Source organism: Thunnus maccoyii, chromosome 18 (genome assembly GCF_910596095.1).
Source record: "Thunnus maccoyii chromosome 18, fThuMac1.1, whole genome shotgun sequence".
Classification (NCBI taxonomy): Eukaryota; Metazoa; Chordata; class Actinopteri; order Scombriformes; family Scombridae; genus Thunnus; species Thunnus maccoyii.
In genome coordinates, this window is record NC_056550.1 from 6127048 (window position 1) to 6152936 (window position 25889).

The following is a 25889-nucleotide window of genomic DNA, read 5'->3' on the forward strand; positions in this document are numbered from 1 at the left end:
GCAGAGTCACTGATAATCTGTAGGTTCATCACTACGAGCGATGCCTCTGACATTACAGACAGTCATTACATATATCATTATTATAAAAAATATCTATTATAGCTGCTTTAAGCTCTGTTTTTGGTCTCCGACAACTCTTGGGGGAAATATCTGGCTCTTTAGCGGCTAAATGCTCCACTGTGTTCACCAGCTATTTGCTACCTTTGTGTGTTTACCAGTCGTGCTGAGCCGGTAGCACTCAGTGGGTTTTTAGAGCCTTTTTGCTGCAAACAAAAACAACACTATGACAGCAGTGAGAATGAACCGTAACAGTAAAGTTGTAGGCAATAAAACCAAAAAAATGAGCTGGAAAACATTAAAAAGCTCCATAGAGCTGAAGGGAACTGCAGAATTGGGTAATAATTCTCTGCATTTTTGTTCTGATCCCTTTCACATTACACATAGTTATGTGGTTTATTCTTGATATATAAAAAAAATAAATTGATTATAGCAGCTTTAAGTAAAAGACCTGAATACTTCCTCCACTACTGTTGATAGATAGATAGATAGATAGATAGATAGATAGATAGAAAGATAGATAGAGGAACAAAGAGAGATAGAGCAGGGAAGAAGGTGCCCTCAGTGACTTACAGTGAAGTGAATCAAGCCCTGTTACCATCCAGTAGACACAGGGGACTTGTATGGAGGAGGATTACAAACCTAACAGCCAGCACCGGCCATCATTTAAACCTATCTCAACATCTCATGCAGTTTGATCGATATGTTGCCGAGCATTAGGATCACATTAGCAGTCTGAATATATAGACTTATAGGACATATTCCTATAAACATTCACTGCAGTCAACTCACACAACGGCCTGCGTAACGCCGTCGTCCTGCCAATAATTACTTTAATGAACATCCTCCTGTGTGATAGTGGGATTTTATTAAGTGGCAAGAATCATAAAATATACACTCGGTTGTTTTTATGGATTTGTGTCCTCTGGGTTTTTCCTCCGATGCTTCGGCGAAGTGCAGCACCTCCATCACATTGACAGTTAGTCAGTGGGCTGAGCCGTGCAGGAGCTGTATTGTGTAGGAGAGGAGGCTTGTACAGTAGCCTACAGTTAAGCTACAGCTGCTGCATTAGGGCTCTGCTGTGTGCTATACCTCCTCCTCCTCCTCCTCCTCCTCCTCCTCTATCTCTCACTATCCGCTTCCTGGAACCTGCCCATGCAATTGGATTTAGTGTCTGTCTGTGTGCCTGGCTTGTCTCAACCCTCTCTCTCTGTCTCTCACTGCTCCATGGCACTCCACTCCCCTCTTTACTGCCCTCCTTGGCTAGTCTCTGCATTCTAATTGGATGATAATGCAGCCAGTGTGGTCCACAACTACAACACAACATGACAGTGCAACAACAATAGTGCTCCTCCGACAGGCTCACTACTAACTGTGTATCGAGTTTCTGCTGCTGCATGTGTGTCTGTTTACATATTTGTGCGTGCGCCGGTCTGGTGTTACAGTTGCTGTTTGTGTTTAGATAAGGGGCCGAAAGAGGGAGCAGGGGGGGTGGGTGGGTGGGGGAGAGATAGACAGTTCATTGTTTACCTTTATCGATTGCGCTCCCTTCTCCTCTCTTGCTCACATTCCTGTATTTTCTACTGCATGCATTCATCTTTATTCCTCCTCCCGTCCATCCATCCATCCTCTCTACAAACCCTCCTTTACACCTGACCCTCTGCACACTTATCGCTGCACCCGTTGCCCCGTGCTGCTCCCTCTGCATCTGCTCCGTGTTCAGCTGGGGGAGTGGGGAGCTGGCCGAGTAATGGCTGTAGAAACGGCCTAATAACATTACAGCTGCCATAAGGGTTGGGAGGGGTCAGGGAGGGTGAAACAAGGGAGAAGGAAGGGTGGTGGGGGGGGGGGACTATGTTTGAAGGGTGAGGGTTGGTTGGGGGGTCTAGGGGGGTGGGTGCTGTGAAGGAGGGAGGGGAGGTGGGGGGGGAGGGGCAGGTGCATCACTAATGGCTTTTTAAAAAGGTTACAGCATGTCGCTCCCTCTTCATAATGGGGCCCTGGCTGTGCTGGAAATGCAATTTCCGGGAAAGATAATGCAAGGAGTGAAGGGCTGTGTGTGTGTGTGCGTGTGTGTGTTGGGGGGGGGTTGGAGAAGGGGGGGAGGTGGGCGGGCGGTGTGTACCTTGCGCTTATGTTGAAGTGAAAGAGAGAGAGAGCGAAAGAAAGAGAGAATGAAGACAGAAATGAGGGGAGAGAAAAGTGAAGGGGGGTTGTTGAGAGGAAGGAGCAGGGAAAAGAGAGAGAGAGAGAGAGGAGAATGCAGGCGTGAAAAACCGTGGGGGTGTTGGAGGCGTTGGGGTGGGGGGTGGTGTGTGTGTGTGTGTGTGTGTGTGTGTGTGTGTGTGTGTGTGTGTGGGGGGGGGGGGGGGGGGGGGGGGGGTTACAGATTTTCCTGGATGCTCAGATAAAGCAGAAGAGTCGGAGGAGACAGAGTGAGAGGAGCAGAAAGGTGGAGAGAATGCAGCATACATGCTGGAGGAGATACAGTGTGAGTGCTGCAAGAGGGCTATCGGCCTGCCTGTGCGCGCGCATCAATAGTTAATGAAGACATTATCTGTGGACACTGTGCCCGTGTATCTAAACAAACATTATCCTTCAACCCTTCAACATCCTGCATGGTTGGTTAAAGCCAAGTATACTAATTAACCTCGCTCCACCACTGGATCTGAGTCTCAACTTTGCCTGATTGAATCTTCCTGCTTTTCAATGGGTGTCTGTAATTGCTAGTCATGTTAGAAGGACGATTTAAGTGTATACATTATGTTCTTGTCGGCACTGCACACTTTGCTCGACGCTGTAGTAATACTTTCAATTTATTTCACACCCTCTGCACATAACACAAAATCAATAACTCACGGTTATGTGTAATTTCATTGTGTCAGCGTGTAGTTCTGCCTGAACAATTATAATTTAACTAAATTAATATTGAGCTGACATCTGGTATCTGTGCATGTGAGATTGTGTGTTTGTGTGTGCATGCATGTGTTGAGACATGAGTGTGTATGCGGTTGTGTGTTATTTTTCATGTAAATAGAGGAGAGGGGAATGAGAGGCAGAGCTGTGAGGAGCAGAAACATAATAACTTGCTCTACACCTGCTCTGTAGCTTAGAGTCTATACAAATTCAATACCAGCACCACACACACGCACACACACACACACGCACAAACACACTCCTCCCTCCCCTTCTTCCCCTCCACGTCTCTGTCTGTCCCATCATGACTCATCCAGCTTGTCTCTCCTCCTCTCCTCCACTTAACCACGATGATGACATGTGCAACTTCCTCAATGGAACGCCTCAGCTGACTGCGCCTCACCTCCAAACTGTCAGGGGAAACTGATGCCCCCGAACCCACAGCACCTGCTTTTAGAAACAGGTCCCGTATCCAGCAGATAGAAAACAACACGAGGTGGGATGGAATTTGAGATTCGAGTGGGAATGCCCCATTGTCTGGTTGTTATAGATTTTCTGTGGTGCCTTTTATCTTTCTGCTTTCCTCCTCATCTGCCAACTGCTCGCTCGCACTGCTGCAAAAAAAAACGCAGAAATGAGAATATAAAACAGGGCCTGCAATTAAATTTGAGATCGAAAATGAGCCGAATTCACACAGATTGTAGATTTTTGTAATAACTTGAATATAAACATTGTGTGTTGGGTTTAAAGGACAGGTTCACAATTTTTCAAGTCTGTCTTAAAACAACAGTCAGGAGCCCAAATGAACATTGAAACAGGTTTTTCTTACTATAATCATTCCTCCTGTTCATACTGACCATTAGAAGATCCCTTCATAATGCACTTATAATATAAGTGAAGAAGGCCAAAATCCACAGTCCTCCTCCTGTGCAAAAATGTGTTTAAATGTTTATCGGAAGCTAATATGAAGCTCAGCTGTCCAAATTAGTCAAATCAAGTAGATATCTTTCAATGTTACAGTCTTTTTACAGGTAAAATGCTTCCCGAGGAAACACAAAGAGGGAATTTGATGCTAAAAAGACTGTAAATGTGTCCGATATCCACTTGATATGACTAACTCAGACTGCTGAAGCCTCAAATAAGCTGACTAACTGTGGATTTTGGCCCCCATCACTCACATTGAAAGCACATTTGAACTTTTAATAGCCAGTATGAACAGCAGGAATGATTACAGAGAGGAAAACCTCTTTCATAGTTCAATTGAGACACACTTGAAAAATTGTGAACCCATCCTTTAACCCTTTTCCCTCTTGTCCACAACCAACACACTTCTGAGCGAGGCTGTTATGAATTGTGAAAAGACAACACATAGTAAAAATCAATTAAGCCCTGCCCCCACTCAGTTATTGTTGCTACGCTTGTCAAGCTTTCCACTCTTGAGCTGCACATATGCTGAATGATAACGGTGGCAGATATACCACTCCAAATTATTTTTTAAAACAACCTTGATTCAAGGAAAAAGCAGGCTTCTCAGTTTTAGCCAGTCACCGTCAATCTTCTGTCTGAAATGACAGCTGGAAGATTTTATCATCTGTAGCTGATGTGAGCTCATGAATTCTCCTGTTAACTTTTTAAGTTTTCCAGCTGACTCGTAAATGACATATCTTGTAAAATGGGGTCATAACATGCACTTCATAGCTACATAAATTACATTGTGCTAAAAGTCCCAGGGAAAAAGTTAGCACCCTGATCAGTTAATGGTCCATGAAGAAGAAATGGAAATAGAGAGAAAGTATTGTTCTAGTACTACAGTGTAGTACTAACAAGGACTGTAATATCAGAATTTTTCATTTGCACAAAGGAAAAATATGATTATTCTCCAAGAAATATCACTTACTTACATATTCTCTAGTCCATTTTCTCTGTCGTTCCTTCCACTTACATGCACTGTTAATCCAGTCTTAAACTACTCAGCACTGTGTTGGCATTAAAGCATTTGGTCACACTGATCACGTTTACCTTCAAACCAAAAAAGAGCACGCTGGTTGAAAATAAAATTACCTAAAATTGCCAGAAAACTCTTCTGATTGGAATGCAGAGAAGAACACTGCAGAATTAAAATTCCCAGCAAACTAACAGAGGGAGTTGTGCTGCCCACACTAATGAGGCCTTTATGGGCAAAAAAAAAAAAGAGGCAGAAAGACGCTGCAGGTGGGATTTCACCAAGGAAACAGCGTCATCCTTTGAACCTCTCTGACTGGGATGTTTGGTGGTCGTTTAAATTCAGTCAAGCAGAGGTTTTTTAGGAATTGCAGGTGCATCTCTCTAAAGTCTGGAGAATTGAGCTGGCTGCAATTAGTGTCAGTTGTACTGTAACGTTTCTTTGATCAGCTTTTCGGTGTGATTCGAGCATAGTGTTTCTTAGGTTTTATGGGCGAGAATTCCTAAAATCAGAAAGAAAAAACACTCGCTGTGGAAATCAATGTCGAGCATGTAAATTGAAGGGTATGCAGACATTTGATGTATAAGTAATTGTTTCATTTATCTATGACAATAAGAAAATGGATCTCATTATGTCTCATTAGTGTACACAGGTGTAGATCTCCCCATGAACTACTGTGATTGTTCCTTTCATTTCATGAAACAGCTTGAGAAATCTCCTCATGTAAGATGTCTGAAAAGATGAATGCTGGGTTAGACTTGTCTCTCTGTAGCCCCTTCAAAACATATACAACTGAATGTCCATGATGTACATTGCCATCTTGTGGATTTAACCTGCAAATGCATAACCTCTTGAGAGTGACAGGAGACATATAGATGTTCCCAACAGGAATATGTTCAAGTGAGCAGAGAGAAAGCAAGCATGGGTTTTAGTTTCCTCTTTAAATTTCATGTGATTTAGTTTCATCTTGTTATTTCCTTCACAAGTGGCCTGCATTACTCACAATTCTTTCTTCCAACCCATATGAGAGAATTATACAGTTGCAAATTAATTGGAAATATACATATATAAAAAATATATACTGAGTAGATTTGGATTTAGTTTTATATTCTTGCATGCATCTTTATCACGGTTTCAGCAGATCCATTCAAGATGTGTCGTGGGAAGGAGCACATTCAACCACATGATGGCAGTGCCGAGCCTGTCACAGCATACAGTAGGTCCCCCTAACCTGAACAGATTGTGTCGCTTATGGTGGGTCAAGGCAGTGTTTATGATTATTTTTTATTTTATCTTTATTCACTTCTTTTTTTGTTTTCTTTTATTCATAGGCTCATGCTGTATGCCTTAAAAGAGAACTAAACTGACTTTACAGATAAAGATAGTTAAGTGAAGCACTACTCAGCCTGTGGGAAGATTTGTAGGTCTTCTGTCATCAGGGCTGACAGAGGATCTGATGGAAATGTGATTTTGGTTGCATTATGAGGATTGTAGGATCCAACGTTTTAAGAGTTTGACTCATGCTGTTACAACACCGACTCAGGGGAAAGCAACATGAACAAGGAAACTGAATTAGATAATAAACTTTGAATAAATTTGCTTTAAGTAAAAAACAAAATAAGAAACTAAAGAGTAAACAATGTGGTGTTGAGGAGACAGCTGCTTCATCTCTCTTCTCTCCCAAGTCCCCCAACTTTACATACTGTAATACTAAATTGTTGGAAAAGCCCTTTATTGGAACAGATTTCAACCATGGCAACGGGGGAAAAAATCCCCCCAAAATAAATGAAAAGCCTAGTAAACAATCTTAGCGCAAAGGCTCCTTACTAGCCTTTTCTGGAACTTTCATCCACATTTAATGGTTTTCATCAGTCGATAGAGTTTGCCTTGCTGTCAAGATGACCTCTCTCTCTTTTCAATGATGGTCTTTAGTGTCAGTTGTGGATATCCTCCTTGATCTGACAACTGAGCAAAATCCATCTGGTGATGAAGACTATAATGTGAGGTTGAAAGTGCTGGAAAAAGCTTGTAAGTGCTGTGAGATGACTCAATAACTAAGTAAAGAAGTACTGATGAACCCATCTGCGCTCTGATTGGACCAAAGATCTGTGATAGTGAAATCTCTTGCCCTCCATAAATGGCATGAACACAAACAAACCCACACACACATACTGCACACCTGTGTGTGTGCATAAACAAGACGAACACACCAGCCCACATGTAAGAAAAAAAATCCAATCACACCAAATCACTGGGTGAATATTGTAGCAGAACAAACAGTGCACACTGACACAGTCAGCTTTTCTTATTGCAATATCCATTTATTGTTCTCGTCACACAAATCTTTACAAAACAGAGGGTTTGCTGCAACAGGATCAAAGGAAACGTGTTTCTCCCTCAGAGTTGCAGATCTGAAGGAGACTGGTGCTTCTTATTCACATCAGTCAACTGCAGCGTGTTTGTTCTTTGATTTAAAACATGAATCACTAAAGACTTTACAGGAAAGTAAAGCTGTGGAGTTGACGGTTGAACCAGAGGAGAATATATTCTGACCTGAAGATGATCTGGAGGCTGTTATACTTTTGGTGTTTATTCGTTTGTTTTTCAGTCTTGTATTTCTTGTACTAAAGCAGCGCTCACACAGTGAACACTGATTCACATACTGACCGACTGCATCAGTGAAGACTTACTGAGATTTTGCACACATGAGAAGCTTGCACTAACATAGTATATGTTCTGCTGGCATTTCTGCTTCATCAGGACATTAAAGACAGGAAAGTAAGTGAGGAAAAATTTGATTCAAATAGATACCATGCAGCAAAGGTCATGAGTCTGACTCATATTCACATCTTTGCAGGTACGTGATACATGCCAGGCTCTCTGAGCCAACAGCATGCCGCAGTTCTATCTTTTTTTATTTTTCTCTAAACATTGAAATGGAACTTCTCACAAGTATGAAATAGTCAGTAAACCTCCACTTCAACTTTCTCACATGCAATAGGGTAATTCAGCACATTCCCTTGATGGCTATATGCAGATATAACCACATTGTCATTACTTGGTAGAAAAACTTTTTATTGAGAAAAAGACAAAAAACTTCCTGGCTCTTTTCAGATGTCTACAGAGCCTCTAAAGTCTCTGAAGATACTTTTTTTAAAATCTTGTGTGCACAAGATTTTAAAAAAATCTTTCCAGACTTTGGGGACACCATAGATTTCCAACCAAACCACACTTTTTTTTTGTTTTGTTTTGTTTTGTTTGATACAAATTCTTAAAGCTGCACTAATCATTTTTATATTAACAATGGATCAGATGACCATGTGTAATGTGATAGTTGCCCACAGAGAATTATCACCTGACTGGTAGTTCTTCTTAGCTCAGCAGAATGTTGACTGTCTTTAAGCTCATAGTTTTGGTTTTAGAGCCTACAACTTTACTGCTTTTGTTCAGCTGCAGCAACCTCATTTCCATTTAGATCTTTTCAGGGAAAAAGCTCTGATTCACCCACTTTACTCTACCTGCCCAGCACCAAATGGCAACCATACAAAGTTAGCAACTAACTTGTGAACATAGTGCAGCTACAGAGCCAGATTTTTCCCTCAGGAGATGGTGGAAAGCAAAACACAGGAGCTAATATTAGACCTACATTCACCAGGTGGCCAGAAACACGATTCAAAATGAATGCTAATGTTGCTCTGTGTCTGCTGGATGTTTAATTAGGGAACTGTTTGCTAACACATTAGTCATGACAACTTTTTGTTAACTTGCCTTACGTTAGCTTTGTTGACTTTACATTTTGGCTTTGTGTGCTGATGGAAGACCATGAACGTGCTTGAAGATTTGACAATAAAAGAGGGAAAAATTGAATTCCTGTCCACCATTTACACTTACATGACAATTCAAAACGGAGCTTCGAGTTCTTATGAATGCACAGTATTTTTTGAACTGGGAGTAAATAACACTCTCAGTCTTACCTTGAGCCGGCGGGCAAGTATTTTGATACAAAGAGTGAGTCATCTGGGCATTTTCCAACCGATCCAGTGTTGGTTCAGAGTGGTTCAGCACCTTCATACACACTGTTCTCTATCATCATAATAAATACAACATTTTCCCCAATCTCTACAGTGAGTGTTGGTGACGCTTGCATAAAAATCACACTCTCAATACAAAAAAGAACTATGTACAATATCATACAAACAGGTTTCAGTGTTACAAAGTGAATTAAGGGGAAGGGATGTACAGTGACAACTAGGTTAGGGGACATAAGTGTGATTGTGCATGTGTGTGCTTGTATCTTTAGAATATGCTTCATGTGCTCTGTAAAACAGGTCTTTATTCTTGTGTGTGTGTGTGTGTGTGTGTGTGTGTGTGTGTGTGTGTGGCGTCCAGCAGAGGGAAACATTTCACAGCACAGTGATGGTGTTATAGTCATGATACCAATGCCACAGAGAACTAAACAGAGGTTGTCGTTTGGAGTGAAAGAGGAGGGTGAATTAAAACATGGATCAGAGGGGGTGTGCAAATCAAAATCAGCAAAACTGTCACGCCACATATAGCGCTTATGGCAACCACACCATATATATACACATGTCAATAAATAAATCGATTGATAAAATTAATAATTACAGAAATCGGCCAGTCTGTAGCAAATCTTTTCAAGAATCAGTGAGAAAGAAATTCCACTTCGGGGTGAGCGATGCTGTTTCAGAGTGACATGGAACCAAAAAAAAAAAAAGTCTGTTGGCATCACAGAAAGTGTTTTGTATGAAGGCTCCTCGTCTCAAAAGAATACAAAAAAACAAATATTTGCTCCTGAATGTGATGCACTTTATTTGGCTCACTGTTGCGCCACCGGCAGTTGGAGCTTGGGTTTGTCTTATGAAATGTGTTTGTATTTCACATCAGTTTTGGCAAAGCTGCAGCATCTTAGAGAAAAAACATGAAGAAGATAGCCAAGTGAAGATGTCTCTATTTTCATCCTGTTTGCTTTTGTCTGCTGCTTCTGCTGAGAGATACAAAATGGATCCTTTGATCTGAGTAAACCTCATGCAGAGCTGACTGGGGCACTGCTACTCAGACTACAGTGTGTGTGTGTTTGTGTGTGTACGTGTGTGTTTGTGTTTGTGAGGTTGTGCGTGCGTGAATGGGATGAGATAAGGAGAGAGGGTGAGAGAAAGAGTGTAAGAAGGAGACCAATGGGGGGAGAGAGGGTGTGTTTGTGTGCGCGCGCGTATGGCTTGCTAAAAGGATGTTTTTTTACGAGTGAATCTCAGCAGCACACATATCCTTCAGCGGGGTTCTTTGGTCCAACGTTGCAACCTCCTGACAGCAGACATCAAAGCTGTGTCCTGGGAGTTCATTGTCACGTTTAGCTTTCAGTATGTGCCTCCTTCAAACGGGTGAAAACTCATTCATACAGTTGGAAGGGAGGGGGTGTGGTGGTGGAGGAAGCAGTGGACATTCTCAGTGGTCACAGTTTTGATGTGTTTTTCCTTACAGAGCACACCACTGAAGATGAAACGTATCAGTGAGCTTCACATGACTGAGTTTATACAAAAAAAGTTAGAAAGAGAACGAAAAGTCTTTAATTAGAAGATCTGAAATGAAAAAAAAAAGAAAAAGAAAGATAGACCTGACACTGCACTGAAAGTTCACCTCTTTACTGTCAACACAGCAAAGAGAAAGTCTGAGAAGAGTTTTGCCTATCGGTTCCCCTGGGGTTGAGAGAGCAAAGGGATGGTGTGCGTGCTGTATTTTTGTGCATTAGGGGAGATCTAGACCTGCGTAGAATAGGAGCGGTGCAGCGTCGCGTACCGCCCAGCCGGATGGGCGGCGCAGTGCGGCGAGTGCTGCTCGGGCTGGTCTAGACTTCGCTGGAAATGGAGCGAGACGGTATGAGGACATCGGGGGTGGCGGGGAACCGATAGGGCTGATGGTCATGTGATCTCGGTGAATGGAGATCCCCGCGGAGTCTGCAGGGGAAAGAGAGGAGTGAGAAAGAGAGAGGACGGGGGGGCGGAGAGAGAGAAGGCGAAGGAGAGAGAGAAAAGTGAAGAAAAGAATAATCAAGAGCAATGCACGGGATGAGGGCGAGAGAGAGAGAGAGAGAGAAAGAGAGAGAGAGAGAGAGAGGAGGAAACAGAAATAAGGCAACAGAGGACGGGGAGAGTGAGGAGTGACAATGACAGCCAAAAGAGATTTAAAGTCGGTTAGAATGGTTGAACGTAGGCGTTGTAAGGTGGGGAGGAGGAGGAAAGTGCGGGATGCTGGAGGAGAGTGAGGGACAAGGGAGCAGATTGAGAGGAGAGAGGCAAGGTGGGAGACAGAGGAAAAGAGGCAGTCAGGTGAGGGTTAGTGAAGGTGACAGACCACAGAGGACGCAAGACATTTTCCTAAATACGTGCGGCTGCCCCACCCCGAATCTCTTAAGAAGATGCAGCACGGATCTAGAGAAGATACGACTTAAGGGATCCTCTGCGATCGCTACAACTTTCTGCAGTTATTTTCTCTTTGCCTCAGCTGCATTCATAGTTTTCCTCCAGCCAACTGCTTTGCATTATATCAGAATGGCAAATTACACCTCAAGTGTGCCAGCCAAACTGCTGACTCACCTCAAAGAGATAAGTGAGTCCCTGAAAACAAGGAAATGTGTAACACTGGAGTTTTAGGAGAAAGGAAGCGCCTCTTCCCCAAGCAAACACTAGAATTTGTTCCATCTTCTGGTTGAAATACAACCGTAGCTCATTTCACACCAGCAGAACAAATCTCAGCTGTGTTCTTATCAGCCTACAACAAGGCTTTAAGATTTACAGGATTCACTTGGGTGTTTTTGTTAGGACTGGGGGTGCGGGTGGGGCTTGGAGCATGCATGTGTAGGGATTTATTGTTTTTTGGGGCAAAGGAGGACAACGGATTCAGGTAAGAGACAAGGGGCATTTATCTCGGCCCGTCTTTGTGAGGGTGTGAATGCAGCCCTGCCTCACACCCACCTCCGCCCCTTACCTGAGGGCCACTTAACTTTTCGAGTGGACTCTCCACACAGGGCAGCGTCACCATGGGCATTCCCAGCACGGACTCAGGGCGATAGGGTCGCGGTGGAGGAGGACTGGGCTGCATCTGCTGGAAGTTGTTAATCACACAAGTCACCTGGAGATAGAGACCAGGACAAAGAGTTAGAGAGAAGCAGACAGAGAGAAAGATATGAGGAGAATTGACCATTCGCTAGACCTCGGTCTCCGAACAATGACTGTTCAATCACAGCTTAGTGACCGTAACCAGGCACGACAGCTCCGTGAAGTTTTGGATTTCTCTGTGTCACAATGGTGTACATAAGAGCATTATCTAGTATCTGAAGAATATGGAGGGTGGTGTATTTTTTTTTAGCCTTTACCAAACCAAAAACACCAGAGTAAAAGTGTAAGAAATGGATTAAACTGTGTTCATCTGCTCCAACGTAAACTACAAACATTAGGATATCCGGCTAACTAGCTTACTACCTACAGTAGTAACCAAGTGTTTTTTCCAAAGCCAAGGGGCATATCATTAGCTTACTACATTATTGTGAGGAGTTACAGCTTAGGTTACAAAATTTGTTGACGACTGAAACATCTCCCCTGTGGAGGAAGATGCTAGTATATCAGAGTTTAGAGGAACGATAGTGACTCTGTCCTGCTGTATATTTTGGTTAGAGGGAAGACAACACTCCAGCAACCCGTTAGATAGCATTATGTTTGCCAAACTCATCGGTTGTTCCTCATCCTCAAATGTGGAGCTTTAGCGTTAGTGTCAGCTGATGTCGTAGTCCTAGTAAAATCAGTGGAGTACCATTTAAAAAAAACTCAAAACATTCATGTTTCCTTCTATTCCTGCACCTGTCCTCCCTTCTAATGTCTCCTCACCAAAAACACAGCGATGGCTCCTCCGGTGAAGAATCCCGCCAGGACGTCAGCCCAGTGGTTGCGGTATTCAGCCACCCTGACCACACCTACTATCATGGCCAAGCAGAGCAGGGTGAGGCTGATGGTGGGCTTGGTTAGCCGCGTGCCTTTGGTCTTGAACACCAGCGTCACGTACATCTGCAGAAAGGCATAGAGGAGAGCACGCACAGTAGGGTACAACGAGACACACAAACATATATGTGTCATTACTACCTGACAGATGAGGTTTCAAAATGGGCACCAGTATTTTCTACTCTTACTGGCTGGTTGAAGGTTAAAGAAAATTATCTTGACACTGTAGGTTTATAGGTGCAAATATGTGTTTCTTTTAAGGTTCAAACTGAAAACAATTAGAACTTTAAAGAGAACAATTGCATATAAAGTCAATGCAAAGATGCAGGAAGACACCAAAAGACATAGTCAATCTAGGTGGCACGAATTGAGGTGAAGAAGCCTCTGAAAACGCGTCAACTTTAGCAAAGTTACTCATCCTAAGGCGCTATGACTCCAAACTGATTAATGCACTGAGATAAAAAGAAAGGGAGGAATATAATTGGTAAGTTTTGAAGATCACTTTTGAGTTTTGAGTCTGAGCAGTAGCACTCCACATACAAACAATTAGTGAATAGGTTGCTAGCAGGCTACAGCTAACATCTTGGTAAATTGTTGGCAAACAAACAGAGACTGCAAAAGCACTCCACCAGGTAACATTTGCATCATTTAATGCACTTTGCTTTCAGTCTGAATACACCGAAAAAGTTTTTCTGAGACGATTTCCCACCGGTAAATTAAATAAGTAGGGCTAATCTGAGGGGCTCAAATAGTGGATGTTCGACAATCTTGCCTGACTCTGCTCCAATCTGTCATTTCTGTCAATCTGTCAAGGGTCATTTTTACAGAAGGGGTTTAGTCATTTTGGAAAGTGCTCTTCTTCACTTTCTAGATCAGAAGATTGATACCACTCTCATGTCTGTATGGTAAATATGAAGCTACCACCAGCAGCTGCTTAGCTTAGCTTAGCATAAAGATTGGAAACAGGGAAACAGCTAACCTGGCTCTGTCTAAAGGTAACAATATCCACCTGTCAGCATCTCTAAAGCTCACTAATAAACATGTTACATGTTGTTTGGAAATTATTTGTCCTGGCCAAAACATAGTACTGCACATCCATGCCTGTAAAGCGACAAATTGTTGTTTTTTGGTTTTTATACAGATTTAAGAAACAAGATATAATATGTTAATCAGTGAGTTTTAGAGGTAGGTAGGCAGGATTTAAGTGGTATCACTCTTCTCATCTAACTCTTGACAATAAAGTGAATAACAGTATTTGCCACAAGTTTGAACTATTCCTTTAAATCGGTGGTTTCTCAGCAAAAAAAGATAAGTTCAGTGATTCAATCCTAAAGAAAAGTAAAGTGTAAAAGTGAAACCAAAAAGGAGGGATGGTTTCAATTGATGGCACACATTTACAAATCTTTACCGAAGCTTTCGCTTTTGGCATGCTCCAACCTACCACTGTGTACACTGCCGAGTAAACGCTGAGTGCTGCATCCTTGGATGGGAAGGATTTACGTGCAGACATGACAATCAGCGGGTTGCCAGTGCAGGCGCGGCGCTCTGTGATGTACTGCATGGTGGACTGGCAGCCTAACGCTGTGTAGTTTGGTCGGCAGGCAGACAGGAAGTGTGGCGTCTGGTTTCCTGTCACCACCTGGCCGGCATTAGCGAAAATGGTGGTAGTGAACAGGCCAAAGGCGTAGACACCTGGGTTGAGATGAGGGAGAGTTGGGTAGAGGGTTGGAAAAATTGTGAAGACGGCGATAGAGAAGTGGTATAGAATTAAAAAAAAAGCAAAGATAAAGAGACAGAGGATAGAGATATGAGAAAGAAAAGCACTGATACTCGAGAGAGAGCAAAGTCAAAACATGTAACAGCACTATTAGATAAAACGGGTGATAATAAGTTTTCCTGCTTAAAATAGCCCCCAACACATTATTATCAGCTGAGGTGTGAAATTGCAACAGAAGCCTTCACCTCAGCTGATTCAGCTCAATATGCTAATTTGTAGGCAACTTAATATTCATGAGTGTCTTCCTGGCATGATCCTGAATATCTTACCTCAAAGATTATATCGCAGTTTATCATCCAATTAACAGCTACATGTACAAGCTCTGGCTGACAAATTCTGAAGCGTAGCAAGTCACTCTCTTACAATTCAACCTTTTCTTTCATGTAATTTTGATCTTTCTCTACTGTCTCCTTCACACTTTTCCTGACAAAACCACAAACAGACACAAATAAACCAGTAAAGAGCAGAGAGGAGCTGTGTAATACAAAACAGTGTGTTCACCTAGGAAGCGTATTATGCGTCTCAGTAGGGGGTTGAAGTAGCAGCAGTCTGCGGTGACGATGGTCTTCTCCTGGGTTCCCTCTGCCTTGGTGAAGAAGGCACACAACTCTCCAACAAGAATCTGTGCACACAAAAGAGGAATCACGGGACTGACTGGTGGAAAAATGTTGTGCGTAATCCTCCCCCACACCACCGCAGTAACACTCACCCACACCATCACACACATACAGGTTAAAGGTCAGGGTTGAACACATCACAACAACCCCCTGAAGCTGCTAGAGATGCAGTGGTTTGATTAATGACACTTCAAGGCAAAAGTAACCTGCAGCAACAAGATGGTTAAGTGTTGAAGGGCCCAGCTGCTTACTCTATATTCAGAGGATTTTTTTTTTCTGACCCAGGTTTTATTTTAGTATTTCTGGAAATTATTTAATTAATCAGTTACAGCATTTTACTAAGTTAGTTATAGAGATCTGGTGATGGGGCAACACTGCTTTAACAGTCGGTAAAGAGTCGAACAAAGCAAGGAACATGAACAGTCAGATGATTAGACAGTGCAAATAATCCAGTTTATCCACAATAATTTAACCATGTATTTAGAGGCAAAACAAAAAAGTGAGCACACCTAAAATGTCCATTATAATGTGTCATTGCACACATATACTATAAATATGGTAGGTGAAATGGGGACTAGGAAGTCTGTCTACAAAATCTAATGGGTATTTGCTTCTGCATAATAATGTTAACATTTGCCTTTATTTGATCTTCTAGATAAAAATGTTTGCTTACACCAAATCAGATCATGTTCTTAGTCTTTCTATGTCACATCCCCATTATTCAGCAATGATGTTTGTCCATAAAATGTTATCATACCCAATATCAATGAAAGCCGGTGCTTCATTCTATACCCCCAGATCCTGCCCTCCTCTGTGCAGGTGCCCTGTCCAATCAGCCAACCACTAGTGCAGGGATCCTTCACTGGCTTCCCACCTAAAAACACTGCAGATTGTGTTTATTGTACACAAGTGACAGGCAGACAAGGCATTATGAAGCTTTGGCGCTTTCTTTTTGTTTGCGCTGAAAAAAGACTTAAAGCTTTGGGGCTTTTAAGTTGGCGAGCACAGTGACATCGGGTGGTTTGCAGAACTTAAAGCAGCGCATCAAGACTGGGATCCAAACACTTCCCTCATCTCTTCTTGAATGTGTGAACAAATGAACCAGGGTCTCTGCATTAGTAGGTGAATTTTTTGCTAAATGTTAATAGTATATTACTTCAAAAACATTACAAATGATAGATCTTTTGAGTATATAGCTAGAATTAATAATAACAGTAAGTAAGTATAAATGCAAATTCAAGTGTTCTCTACAGGTAGCTCTTATGACTTTTAAAAAATCCTTTTAACATGTTTCATCTTTACAGCTGTGTACAACAACTGTACACAGAGGAATCATTTGACCACAATAATGTTGCAGGTCAACTATGAAACTAGCATGACTGACCTTGTGCTGCTCAGAGTTATTAGCATGACTAACAATCTGAGAGCTCACAGCACAAATCCAATTACACACCTCAATCATCGGTTTTATTAAGCGTGGTCTCCATGGCTCTGGTCAGATAGAGATGTAAATGCACTACAGTCTGGAAATTTCTGCGATCTAAAATAGCAGCCATTGTTGCCGGTTGCTCACTGTTTTATTGTTCTCTTTGTGAGGAACATCAGGCTTTTGGTCAGGTGACTGTGTTGAACAGTCTGAACAGCGGTGCCTCTCCAGACTGATGACTGCTTAATGGACTGCGACTGTGAGACTCATCTGTGTGAGAGCCTACAGCACTCATGGACACTGGCACAAACTAAAACTTAGATCCCTTAACGAATAACTATCTATGACAGAGATACATTTAATTTAAAATCATCCTGACAACTTCCATACTCTGCTGTGACAGAAGCGGGACCCACTTTAACGCTGACCGTGTTCCACAAACCCATCAACCTCCTTCTTCCTCTTTCCATATTTAACATAATCCCTCATTTATCCCCCACAGTGACAACATCTGAAGCTGCTGAGGGGAGAAAGCAGGTGGAACTACAGAGAAAGTCAGAGAGAGAAAGAAAGACAATGCAGGAGAGAGACAAAGAGAGGTGAAAATGATGATATTTCAGTCAAGTCTCGTGCTTCTAGGCATTTCCAACCAGGTCCAGCCAAATTAAATGAGTTAATAGCAGCAGAGACCCAGTCAGTGCAGCAGTGCTGTGAAGTGCGTGCCCAGACAAGTGCTTTCTTCCATTAGTGAAACACAAACCTACTGGGTGTTACTTGGCAACCCTCTAAACACTAATACGAGCACGAAATCAAAGCTGAAGGGGTTTAATCAGTAGCTTCAAATCAGAGATGTTGAGGAGCATTGCACACTGTAGACAACCATTTATGGGGCAATTAAAAGACAACATAGTGGCTGTTTCCATTGGGACTGTTGGTCTGTGCAGGGTTTGGACATGTGTACTCTAAAATGTGTGTGATAATTGTGGTAGTGTGCTGTCATTCGTGGACAAGTGCTCTTAAACACTTAGCCTCAGGCAAAGCTGTAAAGCAGTGGGTGGTAGGTCTTTTTGGAAGCATATGCTGTAGTACTACCACCCCATGAGCATTTTTTGTTTTCCATTAATGTTATTCATGGTGAATGCTTAACATATCGTTTATAAAGTCTCCAGCACGTTTCAAAATCAAGGTGCCAAACCCAACCATTTTAATCTCTAAACTGTCACTAAACAGTGTCCTCTTACTGTCTAGCCATCATAGTCAAAATGAGAGAAGCTCTAAGTTGAGAATTGCTTTCAGTTTTTTGCCACATTAACAGCATGGCTCCAGGAATGGCAATGTTGGTCTGATGGTTGGTCGGTCCATCACTTTGGTCCAGACCGAAATTGCTCAACAATTATTGGATGTATTGCCATGAAATTGTATGACATTCATGGTTCCAAGAGGATGAATCCTACAGACTTTAGTGATCCTCTGACTTTTCTTCTAGCGCCACCATCATATTGACATTTCTGAAATGTCTCAACAACTATCAGAGAGATTGTCACAAAATGTGGTTCAGAAATTCACGTTGCCCTCAGAATGAATTGTAATCTCTTAACTTTTCATCTAGCACCATCCTGCTGTCACAATTTATAATTGTAAAATACTTTGGTTTATGACTTAATGTCTACAAAACTAGTGATGTTCCCATCAGCCTCAGCTGTACTTTGTGTTCTAATTAGCAAATGTTAGTATGCTAACACACTAAACTAAGACATTGAACATGGTAAACATAATACCTACTAAACTTCTGCATGTTAGTATTGTCATTGTGAGCATCTTTGCATGCTGATCTTAGCATTGAGTTGAAAGCATTGCTGTGCCTAAATACAGCTTCACATATATGTTAGCATGGCTGCAGAAGCTGTCAGTACACTTCAACAAGATAACTTGTCTGATGGTCAAATAGCTTTGGAAACCCCTTCCCCAACATATTTCCCATGTCAGCATTGGGCTGCTGTGTCCAACTATTTCTATAATTTTGTGAAACTGGTTTAATGCCATTATTGGCCAGCTGTGTGGAGATGAGAAGCCAGGGTTTGAACGTCTCTTACAGGTTCTCCTTTTTCATTCTATACACAACTGTTTCTATCACTTTTCACATGAACCATTGAGTGCAACACTATGAATGTCTCTGGGGTTAGTCCATTAATAATATAGCAATTAACATTGCTATAGTCTAAAAAAAACATGATCTCTACTATAATGTATTTTACATTATAATGGAAATCATGTTTTGTTCCTTTCCTTTCTTTTTAAATTTTGATTAAAGACCTCATGGCCTCACTGTCAAAGCAAACCTATGCCCTTGGAGATAAAAGCAGGGGAATTTGTGAGCAAGTAAGAGAAAGAGTGACTGTAGGAAGTTAAAGACTAAGCAAAGAAGAGAGGAACAGTATGGGCAAGGTAGAAAGGTGATGGGGTTAGGGGAAATACAGCAGGAATGAATTATTCATGCGTCAATGGCATCCTTGTGAATCATGTCATGCATTATTTCAACCAACATTTCTCAATTATCTCTCTCCACTGCAGTGGGACGCGCTCCAGCTCCCTGCCTCCTCCTCTGCCCCGACTGCTCCTTCAAGGATTCACAGTTAAATACGACGACATTGTCACTGCAGTTTAGGGCAGACAGGATTATAATTCCTTGAAATTAAACTACTCATTCAGGACTCTGATGTGTCCAGAAACATGCCGTTCCAGGACACATGATGATTTAGAGAAGCAGCAGATTGGTAAAAAAGTGAGTGTAGACAGGGATGTGTATTACATGCAAACTCATATGCATGATTTAGATGCAGAACAAGAGAGAGGAGTGAAGGAATGACACATTAATACAGACATGATTAACTCTGCGTGTGTGCACAAATGACGGCATGAGTACAGAGCCCATGTTTGTCCGCACAAGGAAGCTGGAGGATTCTGCTCTGTGTGTGTAAGTAATCAGATCTTGATTTGTGTCAGTGGGTATTAGTCGAATGTGAGTGTGCATTCAGACTTGCCCTTTTTATGAATATGTGTCTATTAGAAGACAATAACCGAGGACGTTTTACTTAGAGCGATGAGATGAATGAACAGGATCGTGGAGATGAAGTGGGAGCAGTGGGAGCAGTGGGAGCAGGGGAATATAGAGAGGAAAACGAGAGCCGGAACAATTAGAGCAACACAGTTTATATATAATTTTATATATCATTATTTTGCATACAATTCTCAACTCTTTTAGTTCTCGTTATTGGTGAATCTTAAATCTAATTACTGTGTAAAACCATCTTTACTAGTGTGTTTCCTGTATTTGGAAGATTGTCTGAAGCAGCGAGCTAGTCAAAAGACAGGAGACAAGCAGCCTGTCGTGTTATCATCATGTGGTAATGATGTCAATAAAGCTGCAAGGGAGAAATCAAGCATCGTGGAATCAGCCTGAGGGATGGCACTGCAGCAGAGTACTGAGATGCAGATTGCTTCCATTAATATTCTCTTCTGCAAATAGCAACAGACTCTGTTCAGCCCATGTTAGTAATAAAACAAGGTGGTAAAAGAACAAAACAAATAGAAGACAAAACACGGAAACAGATGGAAATATTATGTATCCTAGACTCATGAGCCAATACATGAAATGTAGCAATGCTGCAAGAAGCACTCAGATTTGCTTATTATACAGATCCTAAATCTAAGAGCTGCTACTCCAGCTTGATTAAAATATATTTACTTTTGGTATACTCTTGGTAAACTTTGGTATGTAAGGCTAACAAGTCTTAGTTTGCCAGTAAAGATTCAAGGTAATGCTTGGATACACTTGAAACACACTGGCTTGTAAGAAGTGTCATCCAACCACATCTGAAGGTGAAATTGTTAAAGCTGTTCTGAAAGACTACACTCCAAAAATGAAAAGCTTGTTATCATAGAGAGGGGTGAGATGCCATGAATCGTACAAATGGGGATAACGGTGCACAGTCTCTCTTTAAAGGCTTTCATAGTGTTGCACTTGTTAGTGAAGTGACAGAAGTAGTTGTGTGAAGAATGAAAAAAAAAAGAGAGCTTGAGAGACAAGTTCAAGTCCTGCATACTTTCACACCTCCGCACACTCGGCAATCGCTGCCTGAAAAGGGTGTGATTGTCTAGATTTTTTAAAATTAACAAAAACTGTCAGTTGCAACCCTTCAATTCTGATTTCATATGCTATTTGATGAAGTATCAAGCGCGTCATTTGTAGTATAGACACCTAACATCACTTTTATTTTATCCTATTAGACATTTGTGTGAAACTGTGTCATAATTAGTGTATGAATTCTTGAGTCATGGCCAAAAATGTCTTATGGAAGGAGTTCCTGAGATATCGCGTTCACGAGAATGGGACGTACGGACATACGGATGGACTAATGGACGGACAAACCGAAAACATAATGCTGGGCTGTCCGGCTGCCACACAGAGGCATAAAAAGGAGGAGGACTAGAAGGAGGTGAAGTCATTTTAATATCCCCTTTAAGAAAAAGAAATTTCTACTATTAGAGCTTCTGTCTGAAATTACCCCCCAGTCTCTCAACAATCTTAAATAGTGAATGCTAAACTTCAAAGGGTAAGAAAGATGATCACTCATAAGTAAATTATTTAGCAGAAACCCTTTGTCATGAGATGTTTAGTCTATCTTTGGCATCTAATCTAATGAAAGCAAGTCTTTTATTGCACAAACCAACTGCAGACCCATTTCCGTGAAACGCAGCTCTGCAGCCATAAGACCTAATGCTTTTGACAAGATTGGGAAGGTTATTCATGTGTAAAGTACAAAGAGATGCCTCGCTGTCACTAGCATCCCATTATCTGTCATCATGTACAGTGACCTCAATCTCCGCAATGCAATGTATATATTAGATTTGGGCTAATGGATCATATGAAAGACACTGCACCTGTCTGAGTACATCAGCATCACTTTTACTTACATGTGGTTCTCACCAGGATTTTGACTGCATGGAATAGGTGCTAATGGGAGGCTCTTAGCACAGGAGGCTGACTGAAAACACACACACACTCAACACAGAGCTGTCCAACAACAACATGTATTTCAAGACTGAGAAAACAACATGATCTTATTCACGGATGGAGGGGATTCACATAAATGTAAACACAATTGCATTAACAAGGGTATAGGGCACACGCGCTGCAAAAGCACACCCACTCATGTATACACGCACAGATCACAAAATCACACGAAACGCACAGTGATGCCCCCGTTCCGTTGAGTAAAGTGTGATTGCACATTGGAAGCATTGATAGCCTGCTGAGAATCTGCCCAGGCACCCAAACACTTGTTTGTATTATTATACTCTTATACTCTACGGAGCATAGATTTATACCATGTTACACAGGCAAAACCTCTTCATAATAGTGTTGTAGCATCACTAATCGCTCTCTTTCTCCCTGATCTCTCTTTTCTTTTACACTTTTCATTGTTTTTCTTCCCACTGGAAGGAAAAGTAGGTGATATGTTCCTTGTCTTTCCCCTCTCATTTATATCCAGTTCAATTTTCATTCCCCTCTTTTCCAAATCTGCTCTGTTACATTCTTTAAAACCTGCATCAATGGGGCCGCTAGCTGTGAATCATCAGTCATTCTGTTTTTTTCTCTCTCCCTCATTCTTTGTCTGTCTGTACATATTTTGCTTACAATTACCTATTTTGTAATCCATTAGATCACCAAGATGGATGACCTGGATGTACCTTCAATGACAGTATTACGGTTGAACATCAAAATCTATTCCCTTCTCTTTGGAAAAATATCTGTGGGCACGTGGGATATACAACGTGTGTTTTCTGTCGGTCTGAGTGTGCCTGTTTGTTGGCGTACAGCACTAAAGACTGAATATTATATGTATGGATCAGAGACACCCTCTCCAAACTTCATTAATAAAGTTATAATCCTTAAGACTTTCACTGAATCAAACCTTGTTTTTCATGCTATTTATCATCAGCATTTTTTAAACAATGTCCATTCAATGTATTTACATTCTGTAATGACCTCTCTATAGAGAGGTTTTCACTGTTAGTGGCAGACGAGCATGAGGGATTCATAGGAAATGATGCAGCATGTGAGCCAGTGTTACTGTTTGCAATTTAATCTCATTGATATCAGCCTCTATGTTTACTGTTCATTTTCCTAATATTGTATCAGAGCTGCATTACGTTACTGCTTATGCAATCCTAATATTTCCTACTGCTGCTGACGAAACGCTTTCTTTAATTGTGAAGCAGTCACAAGAAGCGCAATGTATTTGTCACCATGGCTTTCAGAATGAAAAGTGTGTCTACAAGACAACAGCCATTTTTTGACAGCAGATCAGTTTTACACATTGCGGGAAGTAATGGAACCAGACGGAGCAGCCACATTGACACAGTGAGCTGTTAGATGAGGAGCTGCAGGTGACAGGCTCGTGTCGTGCAGCATGAAGTCAGATCTCCTGTCAGCATGGTGTGATGGAAAAAGGCCAATTATTGACCGTCTTTTTCATCAAAACTTTTTTTCTCTCTCTCTCTCTCTCTTTTTTTTCTTCACCCATCTGTTTGTGTGTGTGGGCGTGGGGGGTGGGGGGTGGGCTTAGGGTGAATAATGCAGTATGCATAATAATGCCTAATGTTACAACTACAGTAAATGTCCAAGAACAATGTGATAATGTCTCAAAATGCCAAAACACCTCATAAGGTGTTGTATTGTTCAGCATTGTATTGTTCCACTTCACAGTTAATGTACTTGTAAGAGAAATTGCTCTTCAAAATCATTAGCACATAATCTAACAAATATGAAAGAGTATATCAGAATTTTTTTTAATGATTAATTAAACTAAGACCGGCCAATGACCTTTGTTGCATCTTGTTTCCTGTCATCTCTCTTAGCAAGATTCTCAGGAAGCGATCATTTTCAACTCGTGGAAAAACCTTCAGCCCTAGATACGACAGTGACAAGTGAACACTGTGCTACTTTTACACACATCTTCACACTCATTCACTTATCTGTTATCACCTTGATTCATTACAGAACTCACAGCCTCTCCCTCTTAGCTGCCTTTCATCTTTGCTTGATGATTTTCTGCAAAGGACATTTCAGTTTTCAGACAAGTAGATGGACAACAAATACGTGAGTAGCAGCAGCAATGCTCAAACCAAATCAGCTTCGCAGCAAAAAGTGCAAATGCGGTAATTTTCAGAAAGACAAAGAGTTGAACCTGGCAGAATCAGGTAATTTCTCTATCCCTCTTCATGCATGAGTGAAACGCTCACTGCCATACACAGAAAACCACAGATTTGGTCCAGTGGCCACATGCAAAGATGTAAGAATAGAAGGTTGCAGGCTGGGATGCACCCCTGTTGTGAATGCAGATTGGGAACTGCCATTCCTCAGACGTCTCTGAGGTGCTGAGTGAAGCACCGCAGTCCACCAGCCGTGCAGGACCCCTGAGGTGTCTTTCCTCTCTGACTGAAAAATGGATCAAAGCTAAGAAGCAGAAGTGACAACCACTGCTCAGTCTAATCTAATTTCCCAGGAATGGGTGACTTCTGTCGAAACCACTAGATAGGCAACAGGAAGGCATAAACACGCTCTCACTCTAGCTCCATTCACTGCATAACCTATCAGGTTGATGTAACAAATGCCTCGGGCCCACTAGGAAACTGGTACATGGAGCTTGCTCAGGCAGCTCAACTGCACACCTCGCTACAGAGAGAGAGTGAAAGAGAGGAACTAGTTCAGGCGACATGAAAAAGAAAAGGTGACAGATGAAACGAGGAGGTTGTTTGATGACACAAACATCAAAATGGTATGGTGATGCAATCCTGTGCTGGCTTGGGAAGGGTGATTATCGTCGTGAGCAGTTAGATCAGTGCTGTGATTGTGTTCCAGGCAGAGCGGGAACTGTGAAGACTGTGGTAAATTATCTGCCTCTGTGGATATCAGCAGTGCAGATAGGTAGAGCAGATAGAGCATCAGCGAAGCCACTTTAATGTGCAGTGTTGAAAACAACACGTACCTCTTCCTTTCCATGAATAGAATCCTTTTTAATTCCTCTTGGGGCTTTCTCTCTGAGCCGTGATTTCGTCTATTCTCTTTTCTCTTTTTGCCTGGTTCGTACATTTTTTTCTCTTTCTCTGTATCTCCTCCAATAACTCAACTTGTACACTACATGAACATCACCTCCCCTCTTATCTCTATTTATCTGCCCTTGTCGTTGCAGACTGAAGAACAGAAGTCAAGGGGCAGAAGCAAGAAAGCCTTCACCCGGTGACGGGCATATGCTCTTATGGCAGCCAGTGTCACAGCAACTGATGCCCCCCTTTCCCATCATGGAGCCCACCCTGCCATCTGTCTCATTAACCTGGGTTAGCAGCATAATGGCCTAGATTTTGTGTCTGCTTGGAAGCAAAATGGAAATGTGACATGCAATAAGGTAAAGAAGAAGATGGACAGCAAAGAAGATCATAAGGCAAAGGCCTAAGAGAGAAGAGACTGGGTAAAGGCACTGATCCATGTCTGTGCAACTGTGCATGAATGTGAGAGTTTTCTTTCAGGTCATGGTTCCTCTGGGTGAGGCATAGTGTAGTTTAATGTCAGTCCACTGACATTATGACTGAGAATGTGAGGATGCTGACACAACACCTTTTTGACAGGCAGTCAAATATGAGCAGGGCATCTGAAATATACTGCAGCATTATTGACTACTGGTCATGGTTAATTTCTGGGTTTCCGGTAATTACTTAAGATTTATTAGTATATTATTCTAATAACGGTTTTTCCTTATATACTAAACAAAAAAATGTCAAATGTCATAGATGTGGTAAACAGTGTTTGGCCCGGTTGCATGAGAAAATGACAGTGACATACAGTAGTTGTTGAACTAGCTGGTGAGCTAAATGCTAATATGCTACTCTACTAGGAACACGCTAGTGCAAGTCAGTCACAATAGCTCTCCTGGCTTCTTTCTATTTTCTCTGTCCTGCAGTGTTTACTACCCCTGACATTTTGTTCTCAGGATTGTTCATCAATTTATTCAATTAAGAGTTATTGAAGCAGGGGGAAAAAAACACCAGCAAAATACTAACTGTCAGTTAGCCACGGCGTCACTAG

General features: G+C 41.8%; 1 protein-coding gene across 9 annotated transcripts in view; it reads right to left on the minus strand.

The window, feature by feature from the left end:
* The window catches only part of plppr2a (phospholipid phosphatase related 2a), an 86465-nt gene that overhangs the window by 15892 nt on the left and 44684 nt on the right, over nucleotides 1–25889 (minus strand). For 3 of the 9 annotated variants that reach the window (XM_042393490.1, XM_042393489.1, XM_042393488.1), the window contains exons 4-8: nucleotides 15203–15323; nucleotides 14366–14616; nucleotides 12814–12990; nucleotides 11934–12061; nucleotides 8072–10887 (exon numbers count right to left, since the gene is read on the minus strand). In XM_042393490.1, the coding sequence (XP_042249424.1) occupies nucleotides 10779–10887; nucleotides 11934–12061; nucleotides 12814–12990; nucleotides 14366–14616; nucleotides 15203–15323 (786 nt within the window). In that variant the 3' untranslated portion in view covers nucleotides 8072–10778. Of the gene's footprint in view, nucleotides 1–3494; nucleotides 3588–8071; nucleotides 11182–11917; nucleotides 12062–12813; nucleotides 12991–14365; nucleotides 14617–15202; nucleotides 15324–25889 lie in introns of those variants that run through there. The other 6 variants (XR_006092385.1, XM_042393495.1, XM_042393492.1 and 3 more) reach the window with 5 other exon arrangements.